This window comes from Elephas maximus, chromosome 9 (assembly GCF_024166365.1).
Source record: "Elephas maximus indicus isolate mEleMax1 chromosome 9, mEleMax1 primary haplotype, whole genome shotgun sequence".
Taxonomy (NCBI): domain Eukaryota; kingdom Metazoa; phylum Chordata; class Mammalia; order Proboscidea; family Elephantidae; genus Elephas; species Elephas maximus.
The window spans coordinates 24,234,847-24,260,405 of NC_064827.1; the positions used below are offsets into that span (position 1 = coordinate 24,234,847).

At 37.3% G+C, this 25,559-nt stretch overlaps 1 protein-coding gene across 7 annotated transcripts in view; it reads right to left on the reverse strand.

The window, feature by feature from the left end:
- NFIB (nuclear factor I B) overlaps positions 1–25,559 on the reverse strand; it is a 265,009-nt gene that overhangs the window by 61,818 nt on the left and 177,632 nt on the right. For all 7 annotated transcript variants that reach the window (XM_049896549.1, XM_049896553.1, XM_049896550.1 and 4 more), the window contains exons 5-6: positions 15,346–15,466; positions 11,201–11,319 (exon numbers count right to left, since the gene is read on the reverse strand). In XM_049896549.1, coding sequence (XP_049752506.1) covers positions 11,201–11,319; positions 15,346–15,466 — 240 coding nt within the window. The remainder of the gene's footprint in view (positions 1–11,200; positions 11,320–15,345; positions 15,467–25,559) is intronic.

Consider the following 25,559-nt stretch of genomic DNA (forward strand, 5'->3'; position numbering starts at 1 on the left):
TAAAATAACTCTGGGGAAAATGGCAAGATAAGAGGAGATAAGAGACCATCTTTGATTAAATTTCTCAATCTTTTTTTTTTAATGAAGACAGTTCTTTTTTTAAAGGAGAAAATATGGTAGTCTTCGTATCAAATAACTGAAAATTCTTACTTTAGTCCTTTAATCTTAATTACAGCGAGCATATTACTGTACTCTACAGCAAACACTGTGTGATGGTTTAAATCTCTCTAGCATATTTAAACTCAAGCACAGTGAGTAGCATGCTAGTACAAGTCTCTATCACATCCCTCTATAAAAAAAGGTCTCCGGGCTACATCTACACCCAATACAAAGTAAAAGTTCAAACCCCTTTGAAGCTCACAAACACCTTCCTGAGACTTTTTTTTTTTTAAATCCTTTGAATAATGATGAACAGTGCTAAAAGAAGGAACACTGTATACCTGAAAACTGGTTTTTTAAAAACACTTCAAAATGCTTTTGTCCATAAAGCCATTTCATTCTAACAGGGAGACAATGATAAAGTGTTTTGAGTAATGTCTGAAAACCTAACTTGAAAGATGGAAAGAACAGTGAACAATTATGCAGAATTTAGAGTATATTTTAGTCACTTATTAAATATTGGCACAGGTAAATAGCTGCTATTCACTATGCCTCTGGGGAAAATCTCTTGGCTATGAAGGCTTATTAGTGTTAAGCATCCAAGAGCCATGGACTATAAAATAAAATCAATACCGTAACCTTAACTGTAAAAGTCAGAAAGATACTGGAAGGGTTCTAATTTAACAAGATTACAGATGAGTTTTTAGAGGAGAACATTTGGGGAAAAGCCATGCATTTAGAAACATTTATGCTACAAGACATCTCAAGGTTTCTGTTATCACTAACGCTGTTACTATCCACGCTGGTAGTGGTTAGGGTTGATTTAACTGATGCGTTGCTTTAGTGGGTTTACAGGAAAAGTCCTAGGAACGATCTGGAACTTACTTCAAATAAAATCAGTAAACTGAGGGAGTAAACTAACTGCTTGGAAACAATTATGATTTGATGTGGTTTAGTGCGGTGGAGAAAAAAAGAAAACAAAAATTTTAAGGTCTTCAGTTTAGCCACTCAATGCAAATATGATTACAATATTCTGTTTCTATAATGGAAAAGTAGTCAAAATTGGTATACACGGCAGTGTTTAAGTTCAAGCTGAATCTATATTTTTCCTCCAATAAATGTAAATGAAGAAAAAAGAAGATTCTGTCAATGCAATTACTATGATGGCATATTTATTATCCTAATGGTTTTCGAAATCACGTGAAATTGATCTGTAACAAAACCTCTACTTAGTAATGGGCCAATTACATTTGTGAGATAATGTCAATGAAACAGAATATTGTCACTGGATAATGGCCTCCTATTGCTACATCCCCAGTCATTTAGAGAAAATAAATGCTGCCGTCTGGCTGAGTAATTTATTGTCAAAGTAGGAGACACTGATCCCATAACAAGGTTCTGTTATAATAACTCAATCTCTATCAATCATTTGTTGTACCAGAATGGCGCAGGACAGGACATGCAGTTGTGAGAATTTTGCATTCCTCAGGTACAAGACAAAACATATGGTGCCTCCAAGCACGTAAACAGCCCTGCCATTGCGTTCTTCAATGGGAGTGTTTAAAATAAACATGCAAAAAATAATTTAAGAAACTGAAAGCTTTCTGAATTTTCAAATATATCCATGTTCATGGAAAGCTTTGAAGACTCAAAAACTGAAGATGTTCATATTCTTTGACCCCAATTAATTTGTAAATCTAGAATGCTGGAACATAAAGGAATCTTATCCAATTTCATTATTTTACAGAGGAGAAAACTCAAGATTTACTGAGGTCATGTAATTTGTGTAAGGCCACAACAGTATTTAGAGTTTCCTGATCACTATTACAGTAATCCAGGCATTAAGTTAAAATGTAGAAAAGAAGTAAAAGAAAAAATATGTGTATATATATATATATATATATATATATATATACAGGGAGTCCCCAATTTATGACAGCATTCCGTTCTGATGACTCTGTCCTAAGTCGGTTCTGACCTAAGTTGAATACCTCCTTTTTCTTTTTAGTTTTCATTATTATTGCCTTTTATTATCAGTATCTTTGTAAACCATGACTTTGGACATCTGCAAGTGGACATCTAAGAATGATAACATCTGCGAATTACATGCTACAACACTGTACGCTGCAGGTAATTACTAACAATACGACATGCAAAAAAAAAATGCAGATGATCACTAAGTGTGTTTCATTGTACCTCAAACACGTCGTAAGTCGGGACTACCTGTATGTGACAATAAATATATAACTAATTTTTATATTTTGACCCATATAGTTCATTCTGAACTGGGTGTACATCACACACCTATATTCAAGACTTTAGAATTTTTTATTTAGAATATCTTCTTATTAAGTGCCAAAGAGATTCTTAGCCTGAATCCAGAATCCAGCCCAAGGATCCCTGAGAAGTCCATGAACCTCTCCGAAATTATGTGCATTCATCTCTATTGAAGTTTCATAGGTTAAGGGGGAAAAAAAGGTTAAGAATTACCACAATAGTAGAGATTCTGTAAGTGGTTTTCAAAACCATGAACATAAACTCATAACGACTTATTTGGGAAGAAGTTTATATAATACTTATGAACATAAGTTTTGCTGCTAGATTACACAAATGTCCCCACTCAACCTCTGCTAACTTATTATCTGGGTGACCTGTGTCAAGTTTCTTAATCACTGTAATGATAGTTTCATGAGCTCTAAAATGGGGAAAATATCTATATCAAAGGGTTTTATAGAGTTTAAAGCAAAAATCCACATAAAGTCTTAAACCAATGCCTAACATGTAGTAAGTGCTCAAGAATTAGTAGCCATAAATGGCTGTTAGATCTAGTCTTCCTCATTAGTATATATTTGTTGAACTAAAATCTCAATTTTGTATAGTTTCTTCAACAAATAAATGATATAGGAAAAAGGAGGGGAGAACTATTAAACATTAAAAAAAAAAAAAGGCTGAAAAAACAAATACATGGATCCCATTTTTCAAAGAAATTAACCACTAAACAACTTTGAGACACTCTGGAGAATTTAAACATGGAGAATTAGATGATATTAAGAAATTATCATTATATTTGCTAAATCGATAATAGCGTTGTGGTTTTTGTTTTAAAAAGTCATTTTCTGTTAGAAACACCTAACAGAAGCATTTAATGGTAAAATGACATGCTGTCTGGGATTCGCTTTAAAATACTTTTAAAAAATGGAAAATAGTAGATTCAACAAGATTGGCAAAATATTGACAACTATCCATTTCTCCCGACATAAATTTGCATTAACAATTCTCTAACAAGGTTGTAACGTAATAGAAAAAAAATCAGCCTCTAAAATAGAAGACTTAGAGTCTGCCATTAATGACCTGGACATGTAGAAAAGAGAGCTTCTCTGTCTCTTGGTTTGCTTAGCTGTAAAGTAATGAACTTGAACCATATTGCTGTAATGGTTCCAATATTCTGTGATCTATACTTGAAAAATCAATTTTTTATTGTATATGATCTTGGCAGTACAATAACTCAAAATTTTCTCAACTACTTCAAAATAACTTTAAGCAGGAAATTAATGTTTACAAGAATTTTAAATAAAACCTTATACCACTCCAAAACTTTGCATGGCCCACTACCATACCGAAGCACACTATGTCCCGTGGGTTTTCTACTCTCCCATTTTTAGGCTGGAAACCTTTGTGGTGTAGTGGTTAAGTCCTACAGCTGCTAACCAAAAGGTTAGCAGTTCGAATCCACCAGGTGCTCCTTGGAAACTCTATGGGGCAGTTCTACTCTATAGGGCTGCTATGAGTCGGAATCGACTCAACAGCAATGGGGTTTTTTTGTTTGTTTGTTTGTTTGCTTTTAGGCTGTGTTCCATCAATGTAGACACCCAGTAAAAACAGCAAGTTGTTATTCTTTCTAATTATGTTTTTTGGGGTTTTTGCAAAACGTTCTATCTTCAAATTATTGAGGTTCCTGTACACAGAAATGTGAGTATGCCTTTCCCATTTTAATCAGTATCCGCCCTTCTAACGGAGCCCTGGTGGTGCAGTAGTTAAGAGCTAAGGCTGCTAACCAAAAGGTTGGCAGTTCGAATCCACCAGGCGCTCCTTGGAAACCCATGGGGCAGTTCTACTCTGCCTATAGGGTTGCTATGACTCAGAATCAACTCCTTGAGAATGGGTTTTTTGTTTTGTTTTGTTTTGTTTGGGTCCTTCTAACATGTACACAGGTTTGCACCATCCAAAATGCAATTCCTAATTCGAACACACACAAGAAGCATCGACATTTGTTAATCAGTAAGCAACGTACGGAATTTTGTCTAAAGCCTTCACCAAAAATTTATCTTTCATTCTGTTTTGGAGATGTTCATGTGATTTTTCAACTAGAGCAGTGCAGTGAAAGTGAATAAAATATGTTGTGAGAGCTGCATCACTGACGTTTGCTCTCCAATGCCATCACGGTACACGGAAGTTCATAGGCACTCCTCTCTGCTTTGAGATTTTTCATTATAAGAAACCAAAGGGGGAAAAAAAAAAAGCTTTAAAAAACATACTTAAGCATTCGATTCAAACCAGCTCTTCTCCACATTCGTCTGTGAAAAGCACTCCTATCTCTGATTTTGTTCAGAATTTTGGTATTTGCACATTTGATATTTAATCCTTGTGATCAAGGCTCTAGGAATGTAAGGAATTGTTGGTTTCTATCTGGTCCCCAAAGAGAGCTTAAAAAGTTGTTCCAGTAAGGTTACTAAGCTGTTTGCCCAACCATTTTCTAGAACCTTAATATTAGTGACTCCCAGATAATATTTATTTAACCATTTGTAAAAGCTGCTCATTCACCCAGCTCCTACAGCTCTAGAGAAACCTTGAGGATCATGCCTCGGACTTTAGTGTGGGCCAAAGCACTATTCTTCAAATTCTGTACCTAGGATTCACACTCCCTATGGATTCCTGAAGGCTCCCCAGTGGCTCAGTGGTTAAAGTGCTCGGCTGCTAACCAAAAGGCCAGCAGTTCGAACCCAACAGGAAGGAGAAAGCTGTGGCAGTCTGCCCCCTGAAAATTACAGCCTTAGAAGCCCTATGGGCAGTTCTGCTCTGTCCTATAGGGTCACTATGAGTCAGAATTGACTGGACAGCAACAGCTTTTTTTGGTTATGGATACAAAAATCTCTGAAGTCACAAACTTAATAAACACTCCAATCCAGATGCCCTCCGAGATATTCACAAAAACACAGTAGTATATTAAATATGCTACAAATCCATTCATGAATAAAAAAGTTCAAATTTTTGTTAAAACAGTATTTTTCAAACTGAGTAGACACTCTTTGTACCTAGACTATTCACATTCCTTGAACTGACATTAAGAATCACTGGTCTCTTCGATTCTGGTTCTATCAGTGTGCTCCAAAAAACCAAACCCACTGCCGTCAAGTCGATTCTGACTCATATTGACCCTACAGGACACAGTAGAATTCCACGATAGAGTTTCCAAGGAGTGCCTGGCAGATTCCAACTTCCGACCTCTTGGTTAGCAGCCATAGCACTTAACCACTACGCCACCAGGGTTTCCATCAGTATGCTAGCACACTCTTATTTACTGTTATTACCTGATTGAGCTCATGATACTAAGCTGGAATTATTACTCTTTAGCCCCTACCGTTCCCTTGCGTCACCTGGCTTAATTCTTTTGATATTTAATATTATATCTTTACAGAGCTCTACAAAGTGCAAATTGAAACTTAGTACAACTTTTAACTCTTTGTTGCTAATGAAAACCTTTGTGTAATTATCACAGACACATCTCCAGGAGGCGGAAATATATTAAAACTTCAAAAAGACTAGCTGAGGAGACTCACTCATGTTACAGAACAGAAATTTTAAAAATATATACAGCGATGTTATTTTCTAGAGAACACGGTGCCTAAATGTTGCCTAGTAGAGTCAGTCCACTTTAATTTTTTATATACTCTTACACTTGTAATTATGTAACAACACACCACTAAGTGGTGCTAGTTTTTGATAACTGGCCAATTTACTGATCCTGTGTAAAGACTCACTCCTCAAAGCACTTATAAGTAGCTAGTTCTTAATCATGGAAATAATGCCCTCATAATCTGGTTTACAGTATTTATTCTCTGCCAAGTCCCTTTTTTCATAAACAGTAAAATATTATTTTCCTGCTCATCAGGTCAAGGACTAGAAGCTAATTTTATCCATATTTGTGTGCCTAATGCCCAGAAAAATTCCTGGCATATAACAGGCATTTGATAAATGTTAACTGAATGAAATTTATCTCAAATCCTAAATATGCAGAAATTAATAAAACTTTACTGCATAAAATCTTTTTGAATTTACATTTTATCTTAGATTACGAGTTGTTTAAATACTCATGAGACTGACAAGCTGTTAAGTTTTCCATTTAGAAACCCCCAGCTGAATATTACAAATATATTTACCATGCTGTTTTTCTCACTAAATGTCCCATTAAATAATATTTTAGGAGTTCTACATTCAGACTTAGATGGTTCAGGGACTATTATAATGGGAGTGACAAAAGTGATCTTGATAAAGAATTGTTTCCAACATTCAAGCACGAGAATTATTAGTCTGTTAGACTCCGGGGCATAGAAATACAACTAGATTTATTTCTATGAAAGTAACCTGAGTTAGAGAAAAACTAACACCTAGCTCTTCTTTTGTCCACTTATATCAGAAACTGACTGATCATTCTAATGATTTCAAGAAAAGTATATCAACTAGTAAACAGAGCTCTGAATTGACTCAGGGGAAGAAAACTTTAAGGTAAATACAGTTTCAAATGGAATGCATAGAGACCAAAGTTTATTAATGGTTACCGGGAAGGAGAGCGAGGGGAAAATGGGGGGTTATTGCTTAAGGGGTACAAGAAGCTGTTAAGAGTGATGAAAACTTTCGGAAATGAGTAGTGGTGATGATTGCGAATGATTGAAATGGTAAATGTTTTGTTATAAATATTTTGTCACAATAAAATTTTTTTAAAAATTTAGATGGAATTTTTTGAGGCGTCAGTATTGGAATAAAAGTTTCAACCCGCACATTGATAGGCTGGTATTCCCTTAACCGTTCAAATTGAAGCTGCTAGAAAAGAGTATCCAAAAAAGAAAGTTTTTAAAAGAAGCAGAGGCTGTCAGAAGGCACAGGAGATACCAAAGCAAGGAGAAATATTCTAGGACTAAAGAATAGATTATAAGAGTCGCTGTATACCCTTTTGTTAATGGTATTGATCTAGTTTTCTTTTTTTTCCTTCCCTTCTGTATGTATAAAAAGAACATAAAATAAATATATAAAGATTACATAGTGTGGATGCTGACAAATTTAATTTATATCACCTTGCATCAGAAGAAATTAAAGCAAATTATATAGCTTCCTACCAAATGTGTAATACTCGTAAAGAGTGTTTAGTTTAAAAATGTTAGTCTACGTTTTGCAAAATTATAAATTACAATTCCCTTATGGTCAGGAAATGGTAACTTTGTGTGTGTGTTGAAAAGCCACATATAATTATGTTTATAATATGCTAAAATAAAAATACTTTTCATTAAAATTATTGAAATTTACATGAATATGTGTGATTACATGAATATAGATATCATTTTAATATTTTGCCCAATTTCTTTTCAAAATAAATGATGTAATATTTTGATCATACTATATACTTTATTTTTGCCTCCTTGAAATAAATCTCAAGGGTTTAGGTTGGGGTTTCAGATTGTTAGGGAAAGAAAAATGCTACATATTATCCATAATTTTGTTATCTTTGATTCTCATATTTCAAAAATCAGTTTTGCTAAGGGCTATGGCAAGAATGTGGGGAAACCCTGGTGGTGTAGTGGTTAAGTGCTATAGCTGCTAACCAAAAGGTCGGCAGTTCAAATCCACCAGGCGCTCCTTGGAAATTCTATGGGGCAGTTCTACTCTGACCTATAGGGTCACTATGAGTCGGAATTGACTCGATGGCAATGGGTTTTCTTTTTTTTGTTGTTTTATGGCAAGAATAGAAGGAGCCCCAGTGACACAGTGGTTAAGCACTCAGCTGCTAACCAAAAGTTCGGCAGTTTGAACCCACTGGTGGCTCCATGGGAGAAAGATGTCACAGTTTGCTTCTGTAAAGAATACAACCTTGGAAACTCTATGGGGCAGTTCTACTCTGCCCTGTAGGGTTGCTATGAGTCAGAATCAATTCTATGGCAATGTGTTTGGTATATTTTTGGCTTACGGCAAGAACAGATTTTAAAGCAGAGTTAACACTAACAGAATAAAGTGCATCCAGGTAGTAATCAATAGAAAATTTTTAACATTTCTGCCAATTATAAATGCAAGCATATTTCAATCAACCAATAAGTAGTTAATGAGTACCTATTAGTACGGGGCTTTGTGGGAGGTACAAGAAAGGTACAAGCCATTATAAATATCGAAGTGGTCCTCAGTATGTACACATGAAAGCTCCGTGCATGACAGGCAAGTGTGTCCAAGGAACATTTGAAGATGGACAAGAACAACCACAGGGCATTTTGTTCTGCAAATTTTCAAAAAGCAATTTTCGAAGAACAAAAGAACTGCATTGGGCTTAGCAAATTTATAAAGATAGTACTGTACTGCCCTCATTTTTCCATTGTCATGGAAGTCTTCTTTCCACAATGGCTTATTGTGCACATTACAGTCTTCAGGGTCTTCAGAATTAAAGTGACAGAGTTTTTGTTTTTTTTTTTTTAAAGCACACTTGAGAATGGATCGTTCTCTCACACTCTTAACATAATATGCCTTTACAGACTTCTCCAATAATCCTAGTCATCTTGACAAAAGAAAATCACCAAGACAATACGATGATTTTACAAAGGGAAAGAATGACAGTTTCCCTTCTACTTTTCAAAAATGTTTTATAATATGATTTGAGATTGGCTTTATTAAACAGGCTGAAAGAGGAATCAATTCTTACAACGTGACACTCTATAATAAAGAATACCTACACTTCTGAACAACACATCCATTCCCACATATTCACAGTGTTATTATTATTACCATTAGAATCGTTTCTACAATAATTTTCTGACAGGGAAAATATGGCTTTGTTTAGAATAAACTGACAATGTCAGTAAAACAAGCAATAAAATAGGAAGGTTTGAGGGTTCTGTTTTTATTCTGACTCCTGCAACCCTACTGAAAGTCCCTATTATTTCTTGACTTTGCTATTGAGACTGGTGTTCTATTAATGGTTCAACTATCCAACAAGTATTTATTGTGCTTCAACTATGTGCCAAGCACTGTGCTAGGTGCTGGTTACAGGAATAACCAAAACAAATAAGGTTCCAGCCCTCACAATACAGTCTGGTTTAAACAATTAATCACATAGATAAATATGTAACTACAGTTTATGAGTACAATGAAGGAACAATGCTGGGTGCCAAGAGAGAAAAACAGGAAGAACTAATTTAGATTGAAATGCCTCAATTAAGGCTAAGACCTGAAGGATGACAAAGAATTTGCCAGATGAAGATTCAGAGGAAGAGCATTCTAGAGGGCGTGGTCATGTGAAGGTTCTGGGTTTGCATTCCCAAATCTAAACAAAGCAGTGAGCTTGACGCATGAAGGAGAGACAGAATAACACCCCCTGGGGCTGGAGAGACGGAAAGAGGCCAGGGCAACTCACAGGCCAGTTGGTCATATGAGCGAATTCTGATTTTCTCTGGAGAGCAGTAGGAAGTCATGGAAGAGCCTGAAATAGGGTACTGACATGAAGTTATTTATATTTTATAGAGATGATTCTGTCTGCTGTTTGAAGAATGGATTGGGGGTGTCTCAGAAGAGCCAAATCGGCCCAGCTGATCTTCAAGTTCTTCAATGAAATGGCCCCTGCCATCTCCCAAGACTTCCCTCCACAGGCACAGTACTTAGCCACAGGGCACACATGGCCCTTCCCCAACACAGTCTTTACTATCCCACGTTGGTGCGGCATCCTCACCTCCTTCATTACTAGTTAAAATCCCAGCATGCTACAGGAGACCAATTTGACTCAAAGTCCTATCTTTTCAGGACGATTATTCACTATTATTTAACCCCTGTAGCACTTGGTAGAAAAATTCTAAGCGGCAACAAAGGAATCCTGACTAGGGAACTGACTTTGGCCTTGATTGCTAAGCTTCAGAATTATTCGGCTCCTAAGATTATTCAACATGCAGCCCACCACTCCCACATACACACACCCAAGTCTTGGTCTGGAAAATCCATGATAAAGAGTTCCTTTCTTTTTCACTTTTAATAAAATTCAGAATTTTATTTAAAAGACAATTTCAAACACTAAAAAAATGCTAACAATACAAAATTGCATTTGTGCACACATGTGAAAGCATACACACAAATTGCAATTAGCTAATTTTTTATTTCCATGTTTAATGGTTTCCTAATAATTGTGGGAAAAAAGGCATGGATTTTTCTGATGAAATATATTTAATCTAATAAACTATAAAACAGAAGAGCTAAATCTGAACTCAGAGGGCCTAATAATACCTATTTCTTAAAGTCATCCTTTTTTTTCCTAAAACTGCCCTAGAATTGGGTCATAGTTTTATCTAGAAAGTGTAACTAGATTTACTCAGACCCCAAATTTCTTACATTACACTTTTATTTATTGTTTATACTCTGCCCACTTCCAAAAGAAATTTGAGATGGCTTCCTTTAAATGGGAACTTTCAGTTCCTGGCACCTGTAAACTGCTGAAAGTTTGGCTCCTCCTTGAAATAGCCCCATACAAAGGAGCAAACTGATCTAACTGAATCAAAACCTGTGGTCCTACTACGATCCAACCACCTAATCTAGACAGACTATAATCAGTCACATATGTAATTGTGGATTCTAAAAAATAATTTTGTCTTTAAAGAAAAAAAATTCCAATAAAACAGGTAGAACAAATTTTTTTTTTTGTAACTTTGACGAAATTTGATAGGTATACTATTTTAAAAAATAATAATTCCACTGAAATCATTTAATAAAGAAAACCTAATCCATAATGATTCAATTATAAAATGTTGATTAAAGGAGACTGATGAGATGAGCCAGTCCCTAGAGGCATCTGCATATCACTCACCTTGATCTCTTTCATGCCATGTTCGACTTCCAGCAGCTGGTGAATTCGGAGAGGGGTAAAAGTCTCCTGTAGGACTTGGTTCCATATTTTCATCTATGGATATTGTCTTGGGTCTTTTGCTGTTAAAATGACAACAGTTAAGAAAAAAAAAAAATTTTTAATGGAATTTCCAGGAAGACATGTAGCATCTGAAAATATGTATGATTTGAGAAGACTCTTACTGTGCATATTCCCATAAGCACAAGTAAGCGTATCTCACATCATTTTGAAATAGCGGTAGGAATTGAAGACATCAACAGAAGTAGGAAACGTTACCAGGTGTATACACCATGCATTATACCGATATCTGCCTAACAAATACGGGGTTTGTAGTATTTACTTTTCTGAACGCATTTCCAAAGAAACTTCAGTAAATAAAAAGTGAATTCTTAACATGGTTTGTGTATTAACATTAAAAATGTGTTCTTAAGGTTGTACCTGGCCCTTATTATGATCATTATACTACTATGATGTCCATCTATATACACTTGCTCTTGACAATGCAATGCTTTCATATTCACCCAAAGATAAGTAACAAAGTAGAACATGAGGTTTGAAGTCTGACAGGCCTAGTGTCAAGTCTTGGCTAGGCCACTTCACCACCACCCCCCCTCCCCACAGCTATCAAGCTGATTCTGACTCGCAGTTCTACTCTGTCCTATAGACCGCTTATTACTTCTTAATTCATAAGCTCCTTAACCTTTCCTAACTCAGTTTAATCATCTGTAAAATGGAAACAATAAAACCTAGTTCAAAGAAGGGTGGTTGATAGAATTAAATGAGGTAGTAAATGTAAAGCTCTTCATTAAGTGGCTGGCATTTAGAAGATACTTATTAAATAGTAATTATTATTAATAACCCTATAGTTAAGAAAACTATTTTACAGTACTTCTGCAATTATAAGCTCTTTCTTATATTCTTTATCTTCTCCTAGAAAGTTAAGTTATAGATTCTTTATTCTTAAGATCAGCCCTGAAAATCAGGCCATTGCCAAATTCGAAGTGACCAGTATACTTTGAAAGTGATACATTCCAATAAGGTAAACATGGTTTATCTCAATAAGAAAAGTGAATATTTAGAACAAGTACATGGTACATGACAATTTGCCTGATATACTGCTTTCTTATACCTCTACCAATACCCTTTTAAACACTGAATTATTGCCACAAAAATGCACATATTTTCACTTCAATTATTAAAAATTTCTTATTCATACCAATGCGGGTAAAAACTAAAAAATATGTTTTCTGAATTAACTTTACGCACTGATAACAAGCATATGACTTCAGAGTGGCAACTGGCCTCTGAGATCATATGTACCAATCAATCCCTTCGTTTTTACAAGTGAGGAGAGCAATTTGGAGAAATGAAGTGACTGGCCCAGGGCAAGTGAACTGCAGCAGCCAGACTCAGAGCTCAAAATGCAGACTCTGGCTTCCAAGTTTTTCCACTGCACATTTCCAAGCCCCTAAAGCACATGCATGTTGGGTATATTAATGTGATTAATGTTCGGCTCACAATTCCCTGAGTATTAATATGATGTAGAAAATGGAAATTTCTATCTATGGTAAACCATGGTAGGAATAAACAATATTCCTTTAGTTTCTTTGTACAGTATCAAAGTTAGAACTCACATATATATTTCAACCATCCTTTAATCTAATTCTCCCATCTGTGAGTCAGCAGTACATATATATAACCCGTTGCCATTGAGTCAATTCTGACTCAGAGCGACCCTACAGTACAGACAACTTGAAATGGGAGAGAAATAATTTTCATAAGGCAGTAATAGAGAAGTTTTTAAATCTTGTTTATTCTGAATGACATAGTGTTTGATACTGAGTGACCATGAGGTAAGATCTGTGTTAACAACATACTCATCTATCAGACAAAATAAAAATTACCGACAGAATAGCTGGGACTGGGGCCTGCGGACCACAGTTTTGGGGGACATCTAGTTCATTTGGCATAATATAGTTTATAAAGAAAATGTCCTACATCCCACTGTGGTGCATAGCATCTGGGGCCTTAAAAGCTTGTGAGCGGCCATCCAAGATACATCTATTGGTCCCATCTCACTCAGAGCAAAGGAGGATGATGAAAACCAAAGACACAGAATACCAGCCCAAATGACTAAAGGACCAAAAGAACCAGAGACTTCACCAGCCTGAGACCTGAAGAACTAGCTGGTACCCAGCTACCACCAATGACCACCCTGACAGTGAACACCAGAGAGAGTCCCAGACAGAGCAGGAGAAAAAATAGAACAGAATTCAAATTCATGTAAGAAGACCAGACTTAAAGGTCTGACAGAGGCTCCAGGAACCCCCAAAACTATGGCTCCCAGATGCTGTTAACCCAGAACTGAAACCATTCATAAAGCCCACTCTTCAGACAAAGATTAGACAGGATTATAAAACAAAAAATAATACACTTAAAGAACGTGCTTCTTAATTCAATCAGATATGAGACCAAATGGGCAACTCCTGTACAAAAGCAGGATGAAAAGGCAGGAAGGGACAGGAATGGGACAAATGGACACAGAGAACCCGTGGAAAGGGGGGAATGTGCTGTCATATTGTGGGGACTACACCAATGTCACAAAACAATATGTGTATAAATTTTCAAATGAGAAATTAACTTAAGCTGTAAACTTTCACCTAAAGCACAATAAAAACTAAAAAAAAAAAACCAAAATTACTATTTACTTCTTAAATTTAGAAAAACTAAATTATTTTTAAGACCACAACATATCAGACACAATTTTAGTGATAATAAACCCAAGTATTTTGCTACTCAATCTAACTATATCAAAATATAGTTTGACCGTAAATGATACAAAGTTGACCTTAGTTTATAAGCTAAGTTTACGTTACATAGTCTCAGAATTAACTCAAATGCAATTAACTGGCATTATGGAAAATAGTTTAGGAAAATATTAATCCATATAGTCTTTTATTTTTGAAAAGTTGAAGATATAAAATGTATATTTTGCTCTAGAACTCATGTATGCTCTTACATTTTATGATGGGCATAGTTAATGCTCTAAAATACGAAGCAGGTCTTTGTATATTGATAATGCAACTCAAAAATAAAAAACCAGAAAGCTATAATATTTATTCATCTTGTCGTCTCATTATTTGAGACTTCCTCTATCATTCTATATTAGTGAAACATGTCATCATGCAATCCAGTGCACAGCTTCCAAGCTATTTATCCCTCCTTTAAATAGGAAACCTCACATCTTTGTACTTTTTCGACTCCCAGGGAACTGAGTTATAATTAGAAGGTCAACAGAGAAAATAAGAATGTCAACAGAGAACTAAAAAGCAAAGAAACCTTCCCCACCCATATTCGACCTATGTTGGTAAAACCAAAATCAGAGCAGGTAATATTTTCATTGGTTACTGAGATTTATTAAATTATTCAAATAATATTTACAAATTGAGCTTGGTGAACTGCAGCCAAGTTGTAGTCTTGGGTCTTTTATTTTTAAGATGAAGTAAATGACAGGTTTTATTTTTCATGTTTCAGGATTCCAAGCTTGGACATGGTATTAGGTGAAAGCTAAAGGGTGGATGGATGACCACTGCAATAGCGATGTGAATTTTTAAAGTAGCCAAAAATATTAATTATCCATAAAACCAGTATATTTCATAGAACAAGTGGAAAATCATATTAATAAATTTTCATAGTTTTCTCACTCAAAAAGAAAAGCAATAAAAAGAGTTTTGAACAACAATCACATTTAACTGGCATCAAAATAAATCTAACCAAGAAAGATTAACCATTGCCCAGTGCTGTCGAGTCAACTCCGACTAATAGTGACCCGACAGGACAGAGTAGAACTGCACCACAGGGTTTCCAAGGAGCGCCTGGTGGATTTGAACTGCTGGCCTTTCAGTTCGCAGCCATAGCTCTTAACCACTACGCCACCAGGGTTTCCAGAAAGATTAAAGTCTCTGTAAAATCGGCAGTCTTGAACCACATGCTTTGTTTCCCAGATCTACCTACCCTCCCATCTATGTACCTGCATAGCTCTCCACCTGCCATTCTATCCTTCTATAGCAGTACAGGAGAACACAAGCCGCTCCTCTTTCAATTACCTGCTTGGCGGAGAAGACAGCGACCTCTGAAGATTGACTCCCGAGTTCATGTCATGATAGTATGGTTGGCTCGGGATTTCTCCAATTGGGAAGTTGACTCCAGTTCCCTGGGTTATAGGCGCTGAGGAAAAAAACAAAAACAAACATTGGGAGTGACAGTAGCTTTTATCATCCCTATTAATGCAATAATCCAGTATTTTCCATGCCTCTGGGCAAAAAAAAAAAAAAAAAAAATTTTTTTTTTTCCTGGGCAAGGATGGGGGAACTCTCTTTACCTTAAGACTCTAATATCAGCCATACACTTGGGTAGGATTTGAAAACTTCGTCACGATAATGATATCAAAGTTTAGAAACTTGAGCCACTCAGAAAATCATTCCTGATTACCACTTTCCCTACTCCCAGCCACCACTCTTCTTCACGCACTCCTTCGTACTAGTTGTCATCACACCTGTCACCCCACTAGTCTACGGACACCCCTGAAGAAACAGATGTGTTCCCTATTACTCAGCCCCAAGCGACTGCTTTGCATTGTGTAAGCTCTCAAAAACCAAACGATTGCTTAATAAACAAATACAGAACAGATTACAAATAAATGTCATTATTATTCTACAATATTAACATTAATATTGTACTACATTAGAAATGATAGAATTATTTGATATAAATAATTCTTGTATTAGGAATTTTAAATGAATATAAAGTAAATTTTATAGGTTTGTAAGTTTTTTTTTTTTACATATAAATGAATTTTACAAACATGAAATTCTAAAAATAAAATGTTCAGGTTTCATATATGGGTGGCTTTACTCAATAGTTACGTTTGTTTCTTTAAAAGTTTTTATGCCACAACTTTAGAAAACATTTAAAATGTATTCATGAAGTTGTATGGAAATTATTTTGTAAATTAACCAATGCTTTTGAACTTGCCAATATATTACGAATTGGGAGTTTTGTCTGAAAGCATTGGTTTTGTACAATGGATTACATCTGCTCAATTTTTTTTACAATTTATTGCTAGACATCTTGAACAAATCTGTGAGGCAGCATATTGTGCCATAATGAGCAGAATCTCGGGAGAGATAGCCTTTTAGTTTAAACTCCCTGTGACACTTATGAGCCATGTGCCTCAGTTTCCTAAACTGCCAAGTGGAAATAATAATAAGAACCTATTACATAGGATCGTTTGAGAATGAAATGAGGTAAGGAGTGATACAAGGCCAGCAACATGCCTGTTGCACAATAGGTACCCAACAAATGTGAGCTCCTTCTTTCTTTCCTTTCTCCCCCTAATTTCTTCCTGGAAAACTGGAGCAGTTAGAAAAGAAAGAACAGTTCGAAAACATGCTAAAAGGAGGTGCAGAGGTATAAATGAATCTGTTCACTGAAAGTTCATCCATTCAGCAAGTTATTGGCTGTGGCTGTTACTTGCAGGTGCTGCAAGGGATATAAAAGAGTCTGAGGGTCCTTGCCCTTAATAACAATATTGGGCAACAAGTTGGGTAAACAAAATTGTTGTTGTTAGGTGCCATTGAGTCGGTTTCCACTCATAGTGATGCTACGCACAACAAAACGAAACACTCCCCAGTCCTGCGCCATCCTCACAATAGTAATGCAAAACATATAAATACCAGCATACTGCAGATTATAATGAAACTACCCAAATGAATGATACAATCAACAAATATTGTGGCATTTCTAGGGAAGAAGAAATCACTTCTGACTTTCATGGTTCAAGAAGTCTATGGAAAAGCCTCAGTTTGCACTGGACTTTGGAGATTAAGTAAGGCTTTTGAAGGGAGGTCATTCCATACAGAGGTTACTCAGGACCAAAGTCATGGGCACAGAAAGAAGACGTGTAAGGTGAACCCAGGCAGCTTGGTATCAAAGGGCAGTGCTTAAGAATAGTTCACATTTCTTCAACTGTTTTTATCAGACCTTCAAACGCTTTAATGAGAGAGAGTATGTCCTGGGGGCTATGGCAACATCCAGAGTCCCTGAGAGTCACACATGGCTATGGCAACATCCAGAGTCCCTGAGAGTCACACATGGTCTACTTAATCTTCTCCTCTCTCCTAACTTTCTCAAATTGCATATGAAATTCCAAAGGGGTTGCAGATTTTCAAGGAATTTTTCCTACCCAGAACTTTTAATAAATATTCTAAACATGCTCACTATCTGCTGAATAAAATTTAAAATCAAGACCACAATGAACTTAAAACATTTTTTAAGGAAGTATGAATAGAAGACACATGCTATATTTCTGAGAAGTAATCAGAGAATATACATTGAACAGCTCTCTTTCCTTATTAAAAATTAAATAAACCAATACATGAAATATTAGCTTCAGCTCCAAACTTCTGAAGCATCTGCCTTCTGTTAGATTATTTTATATAATTCACTTTAACCTCCTTTTAGGAAGAAAATATTTGCATGCAATGTGTAACTGTGCCTGATGGCTTGAGTTCTTCGGACAGCTAAAATCCAGCTATGTTTGTTGTGGTTTGAGGTACACTGGGGGTTAAAAAAATGCAAAGTAAAAATTGCTGGGATGGGGGCTGTGGGGACCATGGTCTTGGGAAACATCTAGCTCAACTGGCATAACATAGTTTATAAAGAAAATGTTCTACGTTCTACTTTGATGAGTAGCGTCTGGAGTCTTAAAATCCTGTGAGCGGCCATCTAAGATACGCCACTGGTCTCACCCCTTAGGGACCAAGGGAACATGAAGAAAACTAAAGACACAAGGGAAAGATTAGTCCAAAAGGCTAATGGACCACAACTACCACGGCCTCCACCAGACTGAATCCAGTACAACTAGATGGTACACAGCTACCAACACTGACTACTCTGACAGGGATCACAATACAGACCTGGAAAGAAATGTAGGACAAAATTCTAACCTGCAAAAAAAAAAAAAAAAAAAAAAAGACCAGACTTGCTGGCCTGACAGAAACTGGAGAAACCGTGAGAGTACGGCCCCTGGATACCCTTTCAGCTCAGTAATGAAGTCACTCCTGAGGTTCACCCTTCAGCCAAAGATTGTACAGGACCATAAAACAAAATGAGACTAAAGGGATACACCAGCCCAGGGGCAAGGACAAGAAGGCAGGAGGGAACAGGAAAGCTTGTAATAGGGAACCCAAGGTCAAGAAGGGAGAGTGCTGACATGTTGTGGGGTTGTTAATCAATGTCACAAAACAATATGTATACTGTTTAATAAGAAGCTAGTTTCTTCTGTAAACTTTCATCTAAAGTATAAAAAAATTAAAGGTAAGAAATCCCAAAGTAATTGCATGCCTCAGAGTTATTATTAGAGCCAGGTTGTCTGTAACATTGGAAAGCAGGTATATACTAGAAGGAAGCATTTGAGGGGCTACTGAAAGAAAGAAACCTAGTAGCTTCCTACAACAGTTAAGGCTACAAATCAAAAAAGTGACTCACTACCATGAAACTTAAAGCTTGTATCTTATATATCCATAGTTTATTAAGGTCATGCAACATTTAGGCAAAGATTTGCAGGCTTATTTAATGCATATGCTTGGATATATGTTAACACAGGCTGTTTCACCATAAAGACCCTAGATGTAATTTACAGTAAACTGATAATAAAAATTGTCAGTGATTTCAATTTTTCTTAAATTTTGTTCCAGAAAGATCATTCCAGAGTACCAAGACAGCAATAAAACAACTTGTCTACTGATTTATACACGAGCACTGTAAAAATACAGTGTGCCTTCTGAGGTCTATAATCGGAGACTACAGAAAGATAAGCAGATTGATATTAAATATTGCCAAAATACTAAAACAGCGGACACACAATTTATTTAGTGACAAGGTGAGCGTGCGTGAGAACAGCAGGTCCCAGGACGATATTTCTGTTTAAAAGCCTCTAGAAGAGCTTACATCAGATGCAAGCGTTAGCACCTCTCCCTGAGAGCCGCAAGGAGCTAAAAGCTGCAAATCATCTTTAAGAGGCTGCCAATATCCTCTTAGAAATGAAGCACCAAAGAACCACAGATTCTGGGGGTTAGAGGCCAACCCTTAATCTCTCTCATTGTTCTCTTCACTCCAAAAGCTGATCCTAAATCAACTTTTAAGATGGAGATAATATCGTTCAACAGAGAGATTACCATCCTAAAACTGAGTAGCTTCATTAGCTAAATTCAACATACACATTAGTGGGTCAAATGATAGTAAAACCCTAGAGGACAGAAAGCATTAATATACCGTCAACCCTCAAGAAATCAGAATACGTGACATACGGCCTAAGTGTTGTGCTGCAAGTTTACATTTACTTAACAAACGCTTTTTTCACAGACAATGAAATTCGACTGTATAAACAAGATCATAATGTGGATATAGTAAGACATGTAGGAGAATAACTTCTCAAGCACTTCAGAAACATCTATTTATACAGGGAGTAGAAAATAAAAGTTTGCAGAATAAATTAATGAATGAATACAGATAATTAATGCACTAATCACAAATCAGTAATGTTTGTTCTAACAAATAGCTTAAAAACCTCTCAGAAATGACAGGATGAATTAAGAAAGATGAACGATGCAAACAAACTAAGTGCCCATCAAGGGATGAATGGATAAATAAATTGTGGTATATACATACAATGGAATACTAGGCAACCATAAAAAATAACGATGAGGCCGCGAAACATAATATGGATGAATCTGGAGGACATTACGCTCAGTGAAATAAGCCAAGCATAAAAGGTCACATATTGCATGACGCAACTTCTATAAAAAGTCAAGAACAGGTATATACAAAGAAAGTAATGTTCTTTGATGGTTACCAGGGATGGGAAGCAGAGGGAAGGGGAATCACTTACTAGGCAGTTAAAAAAAAAAAAAAAAAAAACTCATTGCCATCAAGTCAATTCTGACTCATAGCAACCCTATAGAACAGAGTAGAACCACCCCCTAGGGTTTCCAAGGAGCGGTTGGTGGATTCGAACTGCTGACCTTTTGGTTAGCAGCCAAACTCTTAACCACTGTGCCACCAGGGCTCCTAGTAGGTTGTAGACACATGTTAATTCTGGTGATGGAAGAGGCAATACACAATATGGGAGAAGTCAGCACAACTTGACCAAGGTAAATGAAGACACTGAGAGGTATGCACGAATAAAGGATAACTACACTAAATGCAATAACATATACAATTTTGCAACAACAGTAATAACAAGTGGTTATATAAGGAGATATGTATGCTAAAGGGGTGTGGGAAGGTATATGGGAGTACATGTATATACATATATAGGTATATTTGTGGGCGTATGTATATACTTGTTTGTATGTGCTACATATATATTCACATAGGAGGCACGGTTATGGATACTTCTTAGGTATCCAAATATTTCATAGGATTGATTTACTGGGTTTGAAGGCTCAGGACCACCGTCTCTTGGGGCAACTACATCAATTAGTATGACTTAGTTCGTAAAGATAATGTTCTACATCCTAGTTTGGTGACAAGTATCTGGGGTCTAGGAACCTTTCAAGTGACCATCTTAGATACAACTATTGGTATCTTCCTGCCTGGAGCAAAGGAGATTGAAGGAAGCCACAGATTCAAGAAAGAAACTAATCCACAGGACTAATGGCCCACGCAAATACAGCCTCTTCTAGCCCCAGACCAGAACTAGGTGGTTCCCAGCTACCATTAGAGACCATTCTAACCAGGGACCCAGTAGAATGTCCTAGTTAAGACAGGAGAAAAATGTGGAACAAAACTCAAATTCCTACAAAAAAGACCACACTTACTGGGCTGATAGAGACTAGAGGAACCCCTGAGACTACTGCCCTAAGATACCCTTTTAACCTGGAACTAAAGCCACTCTCAGAGGTCACCTTTCAGCCCAAGAATAGATTGGCCTATAAAATAGAGAATAACACCTGTGAGGGATGTGCTCCTTTAAATAATCAACTATACAAGGCCAAACGGTCAACATTTACCCAAAAGCAAAAAGGAAAGGCACGGAAACTGGATGGATGGAAACGGGGCAGGCAGGGTGAAAATGGTGACAGTGCTGACACACTGCAGAGACTGTAACCAGTGTCATGGAACAATTTGTGTATAAATTGTTGAATGGGAATCTAATTTGCTGTGTAAACTTTCACCTAAAACACGATAAAATATTCAAAAAACTTAATGTAAATACTTTCTAAAACTTGTATTGAATTTCATTTAAACCTATAGTTTTAAAGGAAGAGTTCTCCTGAAATGTTTATTGTTTATCACACCTCAAAGGATTTCAAATTTCATTTGAAATTTATTCCCCATTATGGATTGAATTATATCCCATAAAAACACGTGTTGTAAATCCTAACCCCTATACTTGTGATTGAAGCCCTGGTGGCTCAGTGGTTAAGAGCTTGGCTGCTGTAATGGATTGAATTGTGTCCCCAAAAAATACGCATCAACTTGGTTAGGCCATGATTTCCAGTATTGTGTTATGTCTTCCATTTTGTCATTTGAGGAGATTTTCCTATGTGTTGTAAATTCTATCACTATGTAATTTAATAAAATAATTTAGTGGCAGTTATATTGATGAGATCTACAAGATTAGACAGTGTCTTAAGCCAATTTCTTTGAAAATATAAAAGAAAGAAGTGAGCAGAAAAACAGGGGGAACTCATACTACCAAGAAAGAAGCACCTGTAGCACAGTGCATACACTGGACTTGGGGTTCCTAAAAGCAGAAGCTCCCGGTCCAGGGGAAGATTGATGACAAGGACCTTCCTCCATGGCCGACAGAGAAACAAAGCCTTCCCCTGGAGCTGATGCCCTGAATTTGGACTTCTAGCCTACTGGACTGTGAGTGAATAAACTTCTTTTTGTTAAAGCCATCCACTTGTGGTATTTCTGTTATAGCAGCACTAGATGACTAAGACAGAATTTGGTACCGAGAGTGAGGTGCTGCTCTAACAGATACCTAAAATGTGGAAGCAGTTTTGAAACTGTGAATGGATAGAAGACTCAGAAGGAAGTGAGGAGAACTGTTAACACTAGAAAAGGCACAGGTGGTGAGAAACGGCAGCAGCGAACTGGCAGCAGCAAACCAGGAGATCAGTGCCAGATAGCACGGGAGTCGATCCACAGAGCAGAGAGTTGAGTGCCTGAGCGCAGGAGGTTACCTGGCAGAGTAGGGTACCTCCAGGCACTTATCAGTGGAGCTACAGAGCTTTGCAATACTTGCCCCAGTGGGGCAGATGTGGGCATGAGACCCAAGGGACCAAGAAGCCAAGGAACCAGGAATCAGAAGCTGAAGAGACAAGGAACACAGGAAGCCGAGCTGCCTCAGTCTCAGAAGGTATGGCGAGGACCTCTGGGGTTTCAAAGGGTGGAGCCATGGCCTCTGGTGTTTCTAAAGGTGGAGGTGCCACTCACATGGACTAGGAGAATGGTGCACCCAAAGCAAGGGAGCAAAGTTGCCATCCCTGTGGGCCTGGAAGGTGGAGCTGAAGCCCAGGACCAAGAAGCCTCCACTCAGAATCTGGAGAATGTGGCAATACCTAGATTCTGGAGGGCAGGGCTATTGTGTGAATGGTCTCAGAGAACAGAGAATTATTTTCAAGACTTGAGGGGTAATGTAGTGTTCTGCCGACTTGTTTGGTGCCTGTTATGCCTTCTTTCCCTCCGATTTCTCCCAATTGTAATGGAAATATCTACCTTGTGGCTCTTGTACCACTGTACTTTGGTAGCAAATAACTTGTATTCTAGATTTCACAGATTAAGAGGAATTTTTTGTACTTTTGTCTTGAAGTTGACTTAAAACTTTTGCTATGATAGGGTAACTATGTTTTACACGTGGCAAGGACATGAATTTTGGGGGGCCAAAGGGTGGAATGTCTCCAAAAAATATGTGTCAACTTGGTTAGGCCATGATTCCCAGTATTGTGTGATTTGTCATTTGATGTGATATCCCTATGTGTTATAAGTCCTATCACTATGATGTTAATAAAATGGATTGGGGCAGTTATATTAATGAGATATACAAGATTAGATGGTGTCTTAAGTCAATCTCTTTTGAGATATAAAAGAGAGAAGCAAGCAGAGAGACAGGGGGACCTCATACTATCAAGAAAGAAGCACTGGGAGCAGGGTGCATCCTTTGTACTTGGGATTCCTGCACAGAGAAGCTCCTCGTCCAGGGGAAGTTTGACGAGAAAGACCTCCCGCCAGAGAGACAAAGCCTTCCTCTGGAGCTAATGCCCTGAATTCAGACTTTTAGCCTACTGGACAGTGAGAGAATAAAATTCTTTTTGTTGAAGCCATCCACTTGTGATATTTTTATAATAGCAGCACTAGATGACTAAGTTGCTAGCCAAAAGGTCGGCAGTTCGAATCCACCAACCGCTCCTGGGAAACCCTTGGGGCAGTTCTACTTTGTCCTATAGGGTCGCTACCAATCTGAATCTACTACACAGCAGGTGCCCTAGTGGTGCATTGGTTAAGCACTTGGCTACTGATAGGTAGTTGGTTTAAACCACCAGCCAGTCTTCTGGAGAAGATGTGGCAGTCTGCTTTCATTAAGAGTATTGTTGTTAGGTACCACTGAGTTGATTCTAACTCATAGCGACCCTATGTACAACAGAATGAAACACTGCCGCCCTGCACCATCCTCACAACTGTTATGTTTGAGCCCATTGTTGCAGCTACTGTGTCAATTCATTTCGTTGAGGGTCTGCCTCTTTTTCAATGATCCTCTACTTGACCAAGGATGGTGTCCTTCTCCATGGACTGGTCCCTTCTGATAACATATCCAAAGTACATGAGACAAAGTCTCACCATCCTTGCTTCTAAGGAGCATTCTGGCTGTACTTCTTCCAACACACACTTGTTCATTCTTCTGGCAGTCCCTGGTACATTCAATATTCTTTGCAACACCGTAATTCAAAGACATCAATTCTTCAGTCTTCCTTATTCATTGTCCACCTTTCACATGCACATGAGGCAATTGAAAATACCATGGCTTGGGTCAGGCACATCTTAGTCCTCAAAGTAGACATCTTTGTTTTTCAACACCTTAAAGAGGTTTTTTGCAGATCTGTCCAATGCAACACTTTCCAAACTAAGACTGGGAAGAAGGACCTGGAAAAACTGACCAGTGAAAAATCTTATAAACAGCAGTGGAACATTGTCTGATATAGTGCCTGAATATGAGTCCCTCAGGTTGGAAGGCACTCAAAATACAATCGGGGAAGAGCTGCCTCCTCAAAGCAGGGTCAATCTTGATATGGATGGAATAAAGCTTTTGGGATGTTCATTTGCTGATATGGCACAACTCCAAATGAGAAGAAACAGCTGCAAACATCGGTAAAGATTACGGCCTTAGAAACTCTATAGGGTAGTTCTACTTTGTCCTATAGGGTCGCTATGAGTCGAAACTGACTCGACAGCAATGGGTTTTGTTTAATTTTACACCTGTAGTTATAATCCTGTATGGGAATACGTTGTCTTTTTTATGTTGATGTGGCAGTATTAGTGTAGAATGTATCTTAAATCCATCTCTTTTGAGGTAAAAGAGCAGATTAAGCTAGTAGAGATGGGGGAAAATAGATGCCATGCCACATGAAGATCACCAAGTACTTGAGGAACAGAAGCTGAAAAAAAGCCAAGGACCTTCCCCCAGAGTGGACAAGGAGAGAAAGAGAAGTCTTCCCCTGGAGTCAGTGCCCTGAATTCAGACTTCTAGCCTCCTAAAATGTGAGAAAATAAATTTTTGCTCATTAAAGTTAAAAAAAAAGAATGAATAAATGCAGCATGTTAAATTTACCTTGTTTCTGTGTTTTCAATTTACTTTTTTTATGAAATTCAGATTTTTTTCAGAAGTCACTGGTCTTTTGAAGGTTCTAATGTGGCTTTCCTTCTACGATACCTAGCATAATGTTATCTATCAAGAGGTAAACCAAAAAACAAAACCCACTGCCATCGAGTCGATTCCAACTCATAGCAACCCTACAGGACAGAGTAGAACTGCCCCATAGGGTTTCCAAGGAGTGGCTGGTGGATTCAAACTGCCAACCTTTTGGTTAGCAGTCAAGTTCTTACACTGTGCCACCAGAGCTCCCTATAGAAAAAAAAAAAAAAAAAAATTTTTTTTTAAATACTAAATATTTTCTGACAGATGATTCCAGTAGTCTTGTGGTAAGAAGGATGAAAACTCATTATAGAACTCAGAGAAGAACAAATTCAAGCA